The sequence below is a fragment of the Stegodyphus dumicola genome, chromosome 4 (assembly GCF_044657685.1).
Source record: "Stegodyphus dumicola isolate Sdum_Otavi_A_Nest chromosome 4, ASM4465768v1".
NCBI classification, from domain to species: domain Eukaryota; kingdom Metazoa; phylum Arthropoda; class Arachnida; order Araneae; family Eresidae; genus Stegodyphus; species Stegodyphus dumicola.
Window position 1 is genome coordinate 52318281 of NC_140771.1, and position 10837 is coordinate 52329117.

The following is a 10837-nucleotide window of genomic DNA, read 5'->3' on the forward strand; positions in this document are numbered from 1 at the left end:
AATATCTCATAGTGATGCACCATGCAGCAGTCAGCCACAAGCTCTGGATGATGAAGCCCTGAGAGCAACCATAGAGAGTGACAGTAGCCAAACATGTGGTGAGCTTGCTGCACACTTCCAGGTATCTGTGGAAACAATCAGACTTCATTTGCGCCGCATAGGAAAGGCATACAAGCTGAGCAAGTGGGTACCCTACTCACTGTCTGATGCAAACAAGCAGCAGTGTGTAGTTGCCTGTTTGTCATTGCTTACTCAGCACCATAATGCATTAATATTTGATCGAGTACTCACCAGCAATGAAACATAGGTCCAGTATGACACACATAGGCGTTCAAGACATTGGTTGTCACCATCGGAACCTGTGCCACATACTGTGAGACCTTCTCACCATGCATGCAAGATCATGCTATGTGCTTGGTGAACTAATCGCCAAGTGGTGCACTGTGAGCTTCTGTCAGTGGGCCAAATCATCATGACAGGCCTTTACTCACAACAGTTGGAATGTGTGCATCAGGCACGGGTGCATAAAGAGCCAGCATTGGTGAATCGTAAGCATGTACTCCTTCTCCATGACAATGCAAGACAAATCATTCTTCTTACGATGTAACACTACCAGGCTAGCATGTGAACTGTTGATGTGAATAATTATTTTATTTTTTCGAATTTCTTCAGTATTTTCCTCAATTATATCTTCTTTAATTTGATCATATTTATAAGGTTTGGCTCTGCATGGGCCATTATTTGTCTATTCAATTTCATCATGCACTGTTTGAGTTACACTCTATGAGAAAATAAATCAGTAAAATTTCTTACTGGGTCTTCCGGTTTCTTCAGGTTGCATCTGCTCCAGCACCAATACAGGTAGCTGTGCTGCTTTCTTGGCTTGGCTTGCAACTGTAGCTTAACAGTCCAAGCCCCTGCCGTCTTGAGAAAGTACATACCTAAAATTACTGGAGCCTATAACAATATATAAGCAACGAAAAAAATTGTCTTGCATTTTTAACTTGAACATTTAAAGTGGCCTTTCCTACACAAGTGTAATGTTTGCCTTATGCAGCAATGACTTTTATATTTTCTACACTAAATTTGATTTGTTTCAAAATTTTTATGAAAATAGTTTTTAGAAAGGAAGTCTGTTTGTGTCTCTGTAACCAGTTGGACTTCTGCTAACCAAATTCAACAAAATCTAAATTTTTTAAGCACACTATTTTTAATTGTAATTTAGAAGGATTTTGTATACAAGCCAGGTAACTGCACAATCTTTCCATCAGCACCACAGATTTGTTTAACTGCTGCTTCTCCACCCCTTGTTTTTCATCTTGCGGCCTACTATGGTGATCGCTAGAGCTTTTATCTAGAAAATTTTTCCCACTGTTAAATTATCTCCTGTTTTCTCTCTGTCTCTGTGTTTCATTTTAGTATAAGTTTTGGTACTTGAAATACTTTTCAGTATAAATTTTGGTATCTGGAATAATTATTACAGTCAAAAGTCGTTAATCCGGACACCCATAATCCGGAATGATCTATAATCCGGACCTCAAAGCTACAAACTTTCTGTGCATGCGTCAACGCATGCACGTAATACTTTTATGCACATGCATATGCGCGTGTGCATGCGCATAATACGTTTACACATGCGCATACGTTTACACATGCGCTTTTAATGTATAACGAACGGTATAAGCTAAGCTAAAATTATCTAATTATCTATTTCAGTTAATGTTGCAGATTGCATTGTTCTTTAATCTTCGAATTGGATACGGCTTATTATTTTTTGCAGACTGTTAGAGCAATTTTATAAAAGTAAGCTTGAACTTTCAATTATGTCAAATAGAATTTCCGATGCTGGAGCTGCCAAAGGAAAGCGAAAGTATGTTTCAATGTCCATCAAACAAAAGTGGGATTGCTGCAAAAAATGGATAAAGGCATATCCTTTGTTTCTCTAACCATTCTGAAATCTGTTTATCAATTTCACACTGCTCTGTGGGGGGGGGAGAGAACGTCGCGGCGCGCAATGAATTGGAAGTTGATCTGTCAGCACAATCCTTATCTTCAGAGCAGATGTTTTTATTTTATTTGGCTTATAATTCCTTACTAAATGTAGTATTTCATCTCGATGTACTCCGTCTTTGATATGATTTAAATCAAATTCCTCCTCATTATAATTCACTTCCGATAGTGAAGAAAGTGACACAGAGGTTATTGAAAAAATTTCGATTGACAAATCGGTATTCTCAACACAGTAATTATAGGACTTGAACAACGGAACTTTGTAACTGAACAAGAAATTATGTCTGTTTATATAGAATTAAAGAGAAAGTATTAGCACATAAAACGAAGCAACTTAAACAACTTACATTGAAAGAAATGTGTAATAAAGTAAACAAATAAATATTAAGCTTTTTTTTTTTTTTTTTTAATTTTTATACCCTTTAGATCATAATTGTTCGTTATTTCATAAATTGCGGTTTCATATTTTTAATTTTATAATTTCTGCATGCCATCTTATCACATTTGAACTGATGATCTCTAATCCAGAAAAATCGATAATCCGGAATCGCCGAAGTCCCGACGAGTCCAGATTAAAGACTTTTGACTGTATTTAATTTTTATAAGTTTGATTTTGATTAGATATTTCATGTCAGTGCTTATATTTTGGCAATATTTAGTGATAAACATAAATGTTGGCATGAAATCTAGCTAGATGCTGACAACCCTAATGATATGTAAAGCTTCATGAAAAGAATAACTATTTTATACGGAATGAATAATATATATAATGTTTAATGTGTGCAATAGCAGGGCAATGCACAACATTTTCATTCTTCCTGTGTACATAGCGATGTGTTTTTACTTAAAAAACATCAAAGATTTGCAAAAATTTGGTATTCAGCATGTTAAATATTATATATATTATCACTGCACAGCTCTTTATGACAAGCTATAAAGTGGCTACCTCATTTGGTGACTCATATTACACTGACAGAAAAATTGCTAAGTGAACTCGGTTTTTAATTTCACCCTGTGCTCTAATTTATGTTGTTTAATGTATTTAAAGTAATTTATGTAAATAATTTAATTTGTGACTGTATACTTTCTTCTTGTTTCATTCGTGAAACACATTGAAGAATAATCTAAGTTTAAACAAATGTACATGTATTTTTCAAGCTTTGGTAAAAGGGGAGGGATGATTGTCTGTCTAGCAATAGTGAAAGTGGTGCATGAGGGGAAAAGGTTGAGAACCACTGAGTTAATGGAGTCAATAACTTGTCAAAAGATGCTTTTTTTAATTTTATGTACTAGAAAAGAAAATGTTACTTGTTACTTACTTTAATTAGTATTGTTAGTTAAATATAAAAATTTTTATGCTGTGTGCATGATTTTTTTCATTGTAAATCATCTAATCGTTTCTCTTACTTTATTGCAGAAATGCCTAGAAGTTTTACGCAAAGAATTTCATGAATTAAGAGCTGTAACTGGGGATCAACTGATGTATGTGAAAGAAGATTTAATAATTCCTCATCATTACACATTTTATGATTTTATTGTTACAAAAGCGAGAGGCAAAAGTGGACCTCTGTTTAACTTTGATGTGCATGATGATGTTAGGTTAGTAAGTGATGCAACTGTTGAGAAAGATGAATCTCATGCTGGAAAAGTTCTTCTTCGCAGCTGGTATGAGAGAAATAAGCACATATTTCCTGCATCTCGATGGGAACCATATGATCCTACCAAAAATTATGATAAATATACAATATCTGATAAAAAGAAATAGATTAAAACTCCAAATACTTGTCTTATTTCCAATAAATAAAAGGGTATGTGAGTTAACTTCTTATGTTGAAGGAAGCTAAAAGTTATATTTGAAATTTGCATGTTATAGATTGGCACAAACTTAACATGTTGTGCTATGGCTGGGTCACTAAATAAATCACAGGGACTGTATTTTTTTCACTTTATCACAAACACAATATTCTATCAACCACTAGTCTTGTTGCCATATATAATATCTTATAAAAAAAGTGGAAACAGAAAAACTTAGACACATTCTACTATGATAAATCATAGATCAATTATCTTTAACTTCTGTCAAATAAACAATTTAAGAGTTTTTAGATTTTATACACTGCTCGCAATACCCACATGAACACATAGTGGGATGTACGTTTTTGATTGTATAGACTGCAAATGCAGAATGTAGAACCTTTCATCTGTATCTCTTAAAAGTATCATATGTTTTTATTCAAAATCATAACGTCATAATCAAAATAATTTTGAATGCATATTTTTAAAAAATAATTAAAATTATGTATTTTAAATATACTGTGAAACATGGTAAAGCAGTAGTATATATGTATGTATTGAGAGTCTTTATGAAAATAAAGCATTGGAAAACAATGTTTTGTTTCTAAATGCATCAATAATTTCTTTATCATGAGGATATAAGGAAGTACAAAAACAGTGAATGATTAATTATAAGTTCTGTAAGAAATATATATATATATATATATATATATATATATATACAAATTCAACATCAGGATGCAGATTAATTGTCTGTGTCAAAAAAAATACATTTATTTATTACAGAATGATGGAAAGAATTACCATCATAATCCAGCTGAGTAAAGCAAAATTTTTGCAAAAGTAAATTAAATCTATAGCTATTTATCTTCTTTTCTCATTGATTGTTGCAAAACACCTTTAGAGGGCCCTCCACCTTCCTCCATTTTTCTCCAAATTAGAATGTTTTGTAAGAGAGTTGCTGGCCCTAACAATTACCGGCAAAAGAATATTATGCTCTCTTTTAGTAACTTGTAAATAAATTAGTTGTTGCTGTGTTTTTTAGACCGAGCCTTTTATCGCTTATTACATAAAAACCTGAACCACCGAAAGAACAAAATTGACTCTGATGATAGTTACAAACCTTTATTGGATTAGTAGTTTTGAAATTGACTTCTGTGGAAATATATAAGCAGAAAATTCTTTTTTCTGTTTTGTATGTTCTCAATTTGAGTTCTGATTTAGTTTACATAACCAAATGAACTTATTCTCCAAATTATGTAGCTTATAAATACAGATTTTTTCCTGCCATTTTTCTCTTAATTATAATACTAAGTATTTCTTTTTCCTGTTTTTAGCCCTACTTTTCATTCAAATTTGTTGTGATTGGGAAAATGTAAGAAATGTAAAATTTACCTTTCACATTTAATCTATTTGCTACTGATGAACAAACTGAGTAATTATTAATTAATAGTAATTAAGTTATTTATGCAGTTCTTAAGATTTTTTTGGGGGGGAGGGATATGATTATATGATTCAGTTAAATAAAAGTGCATTTAATTCATGATAAACCTAATAAATATTTTTATAAAAATACACTATATATTTTTTCTTTTTTAAATATTTAGAAAATGCCATTGCTTAACGGCATTTTTGTACCATTGCCTAACGGCAACTCTGGCACATTTTCGCAGTGGAACGAGTGAAATGGAGTCTTATTTTAAGTGAGAAAAATTATGCATGCTTGTGAATGTTTTTAATTTTATTTATTTTATACATATGCACTTTCTTTTTGAAAATGAAAGATAAATTTAAAATTCTGTAATTCACCATGGTGTTATATCTTTGGAAACAATCTCCCATGTGCATACTGAGTTTACTTGGACAAGTGTCACGTCGAAGTCTTCCTGCGAATCTTCATCTTCACTTTCAATAATTCTCATTCAATGTCTCTTTGGTAGTATAATTTTGGAACCACTACTTGAAGTGTCAGAATTAGAATCAATATTGTCTTTCGCAATATCTTTTAAAACTTGAAAATCAGACACGTCTTCACTACCACTCAACTCTAAATTCTCATCATAATAATTATTTTTCTCCATGTTACGAACCATAAAAAAGGTCAAAAAACAGTTTAACTGTAACAGTACAGAGACTGGGCTCGTTTTAACTACAGATAACAATTGCCAGTGCCAGCGATACCACTTCATCTTAAGCGAAATCATGCTAAAAACATTTGGCTCTGCAGCGGAGCCTATGGAGCTGCAGAACAAATGCTTGATGGCCCTGTACCAGAGCCAACGGAGTTAAAAACATTTCGCTCTGCAGCAGATCTGCGGAGCAAATGTCAAATGGCCCCTGTAGTGGAGCCAACACATCACTAAGGGTTAATCATCGAAGGTAATAAACATAGTTAATTAATATTTTTTAAGGATTAATTTGAATATGAAAGAAACATGAAGCATTGAAGTGCATGTTTGAAAAAAAAGATCAGTGTAGGTAACACTGTGTAACGTATTCTTTCACAATGCCATTGATCATGTTTAGAAAATTGATACAATCTTCAGATAAAAAAAATCTGCATTTTGAGAATTCAAACATATTCTTTATTCTGTAACAGAGCAAATATTTATAATTCTTATAAAAATTTGCTAGCAGCAAAAATATAAACCATTATACTGTATGTGTGAAATAAAATTTAATTTTCTATGTGGCATAATTATTTCTCAGTCTTGCATTAAACTTCTTACAGCAGCAGCATTCGCATGACATCCCCTTGTGGGCTCTGCCCTTCTTGAGAAGCCTTTCCCATTTCTCCCTCCTTCCAGAAATTGAACTCCAATTCTTAATTTTTCAAATGGCAAAATCTTCAACCAGGTAATTCCTCCATCTTTCTCTTGATCTTTTACAAACAGGAGTTGCAGTAAATAGATCGTTATCTCTACGTTCATTCTCAGGAAGTGAATTGTCCATCTTATTTTACTTAATTTTATGGATTTAATAATATCCTCATCTTTATAAATTTTGTAGAGTTTGAAATTATACCATTTACACCATATACTGTTTGTTCTCCAAAATAGCACCAAAAATAGTTCTTGGAATCTTTCTTTCAAAGATCGCCAAGGCTGTTTCTTCCTGCATAGTCAGAGTCCATGTCTCTGAAGCATAGTTTAAGAGTTGTTTTATTAATATCTTGTATAATAGAATTTTTGTCATTCTCTTTATTAAATGGGATTTCAGAATAGGTCTAAACCAAAGAAGCAACGATTTTGAAGCAGTAATTTATTTTGTCATTATTAACCCTTTGTGGCTCAGTGTTCCACTACATGGAACACCCAAATTGAATCGCTTCTGAAACCTTTAAATTCAACCGTAAATAGATAAAAATGCCTTTATAATATGCTTTGAACTTTTCTTTTTAAACAGTAGATAGCAGTATATCACAAGGAGACACAGAATTTTAATTTTTTATGTGTTATTAAAATCCACTTTTTTTCAAGTAATTTTCTCTATTTTTTAAATGATATAAAAAATTTTATTTGGAAAAAAAAATAGGCATAATTTTGCTGGCTGTACTCCAAATTATTTTTTTTTTTTTTTTTTTTTTTTTTTTTTTAAATCTTTCATACAAAAACCATACGCAGAATCATTGAATAAACCGGGGTGTTACATTAGCGAGAACACCGCACCTTTAGCTATTTCATGCTGTTATGAATCAGAACATCTGTGCTTAGGAGAGAACATCCGTTGTTTACGTTTTCTGTTTCCGTTGCTTTGGGGGGAATGTATTCAAACAAAGCAGTATTGAGGGGTAAGGTTTGTTTTGTGTTATGAAAGCCCTAATATTGGCATCTCGAATATTTTGGGACTAGTTTTTTAGGCGAGAATTTTATTAGTAGCTTGACTCATCTTTACTTAGACCTGCGCGAATTTTTTGCTGTCGCTTTTTAGTCTCATTCCCATTTTTTTCAATAATTGTGTAGATATTTTTCGTGTATGTATATATTATAGGCTTATTTTTCTTTATTGTTAATATTAATCGTAGTTAATTATTTTAACCGTAGTTGGTTTGTGCTTCCATCAAAAAGGTGTGACTTGCTTTGAACAATTTCACGAAGCTAAGAAATAGGAAAATTTGTAAATATTTTTGTATATAGGACTTGTGTATATAGATATTTATCTCATTTATCCGTATATATTCAAGAATATTTTGTATATCCAGGAAACCATGTATACAGCCATAATACAGAGTTTTTTTTTCATTCTTATACAAACGCTTCTACTCATTTTCATGTTTCACTGCAATGCTCGCTTAGTCGCATTTTTAAAAGCTCTGGCGGCGCAGTGTTCCACCTCATGGAACACCCACAGAATTAAAACGGTAAGTGCAATTTTTACAAAATTTTACCTGTATACTCCTTTAGGACTAAATAGACTGCATACAACTTTTTTTGTTGAAATTCCGACGCTAACGTATAGTGCGCCGCAAAGAGTTAAATGGGATTTCAGAATAGGTCTAAACCAAACAAAGAAGCAAAGATTTTGCAGCAGTAATCTATTTTGTCATTTCAGAATTAGTGTCATATTTATACTTAATTTCAGAGCCCAAATAGGTGGAATCTTTCACAGATTCAAATTTAAATGAGCCAGTTTCAAATATTTTAGGTGCATTTTCTTTTTTACCATGGTAAGTATATTTAGTTTTTTACACATTTAATCTGTACTTCATTTTCGTGGCTGAATTCTGTAGTGCCAAAAAGGTCTTTTCTAGTATAGCTGTAGATCTTGCATTTACACTCATGTCCATAAATTAAGGATAATTCGGAGTCACGCCGAAACCGAACTCTAAAATAAATATATCACCTGTAAAATCACTACACACATCTACAAGAATCATATGCAAATTTCAGGAAGTAACCAGATGACACCGATGGTACGTCACAATGACGAGAGTGATATATAAGGAATACAGGCAAAGAAGTAAAATTGTTCGCAGGCGCTTTATAAGCATTTCAGTGCAATAACCGAATAGTTATGACACAAAGGACGCATTTGGATGATTTTTTACGTGGTAGAATTATCGGCCGTCTGGAATGTGGGCGTACCCAACTGGAAGTATCAGACGAACTTGGATTTGCCCAGAGTGTCATCTCCAGGCTTTGCAACGATTCCAAGATGATGGTAATGTGAGTAGACGTTACAGGACAGGTCGCCCCAAAGTTACAACGCCGAATGAGGACCGGTATTTGGCAGTTACTACCAAAAGAAACAGGTGGAGCACAACCTCAGACCTGTCTCGTCAGCTCTCTTCAGCCACTGGTACGACAATTTCAAGGCAGACCTTGTACAGACGCTTAGGGCAGGTTGGTCTATATGCTCGTCGACCTGTCAGATGCGTTCCACTTACTGCAACTCACTGTCGCCTGCGGTTAGCCTGGAGTAGAGAGCATGCATTGTGGACACCGCAACAGTGGGCTTGTGTGATATTTTCCGACGAGTCCAGGTTTAGCTTGCAGTCTGATTCTCGCCGGACTTTCATATGGAGAGTTCCAGGTACCCGTTACCACCAAGAAAACATTGAACGACACCGACGGTGGTGCAGGAGTGCTCCTCTGGGGTGGAATTATTCTGTGTTCCAGAACTGACCTGCATATTCAAATTGGAACCATGACAAGCCAAATCTATCGGGACGTCATTCTGAAACAATTATGTACGTTTGTTTCGAGGCGCCATGGGTGCACAATTTGTGTTTATGGATGACAATGCCCGTGCTCACCGTGCAAACATCGTAAGCGAATGCCTTCAATCGGAGGATATCACCCGTATGGACTGGCCAGCATTCTCATCGGACTTGAATCCAGTAGAGCACGTGTGGGATATGCTTGGCCGACGAGTTGCAGCCCATCAACCTCCTCCTACATGTCTACCGGAACTTCGGAGAGCATTGCTTTTTGAGTAGTGTTATATCCACCCAGATCAGATCGATAATTTGATACTCAGCATGCCTAGGCGTTGTACGGACTGTATTGCATCGTCTGGGAGACATGCAATGTATTAACAATCATACCAACCATGTAATATTGTTTTTTTGTAAATAGGTTGTAAGGTTTTAAGTTAAACTAACCAAATTTCTTTTTATTTTAAGTTACCCTTTCCTGTAAACTCTTATTTCAACTTCCCTTCAGAATGAGCGCACGGTTCAGCTTTATGCTAATTTTGTTTTGAGCCAAGTTTTGTATTTAAGGTTAGTGAGAAACTTCTCAAGTGCGAGAGAGCTTTTAGTCTCAGACCACGTCGGCTCAGTGGACGTTCGCCAGAATAGTTAGTATTTAAATTCTTACGCCTTAGTGCTATTCCTCAAATACTGATGGAAGTGATTTCAGTGCGTTAGTACTTAGCAAAGGCTTGCTACGCACCATAAATAGGCCAATCTCGCGTTTAAGCTCTGTGACAGCAACTATTTAAATGTCTACTGAAGTTTTACTTATAAATTGCTTGATTGTTCAAGACCCAAGCGCGATTATTATCTTTTCTGTTATCACTCTCGATTGGGAGTTGCTGTAAATAGTGATTTCAATAAAAGGGTCTTTTACACCCTTCTTAAGTTGTAATTCTTCTAGCACTCTTAAGAACATAGCTGCATTCAGTTCACTGTTCGAGTCAGGACATTGATACTAGCACCATTATATTTGCCAAAAGTATGCACAGAACAAGTCTTGATACTGGCGCCCGAGAGAAAATAAGAATAAGAGGATGGCCTGAAAGGCAAGAAGATGAACTTGACGTACTAGCAGTACCTGTACAGAACCCGGAATTACCACCTCCTGCCCTAGAAGGTTTTGGCTACATTGTTCAAACTATGCGGGCATCCATGAAACCAGCGGCAAGTTTCAACGGCAGGACAACCGTAAGTGATTTCCTGGAAAACCTAGATGCACATTTCGTGTTATATCCAGTCCACGAGTTTCAGAAAGTCACGCTTGCTACCAGCGCTTTGAAGGGTCAAGCGCTAAACTGGTTTAAATATATTGGAAAGAATCTTTTGGGTGAACCA

General features: G+C 34.6%; 1 protein-coding gene across 3 annotated transcripts in view; it reads left to right on the forward strand.

Annotated features, from left to right (window-relative positions):
* LOC118185470 (protein FAM50 homolog) overlaps window positions 1-4398 on the forward strand; it is a 66452-nt gene extending 62054 nt beyond the window's left edge. For all 3 annotated transcript variants that reach the window (XM_085814860.1, XM_085814861.1, XM_085814859.1), the window contains one exon: window positions 3428-4398. In XM_085814860.1, the coding sequence (XP_085670986.1) occupies window positions 3428-3775 (348 nt within the window). In that variant the 3' untranslated portion in view covers window positions 3776-4398. The remainder of the gene's footprint in view (window positions 1-3427) is intronic.
* Window positions 4399-10837: the final 6439 nt, after the last annotated feature.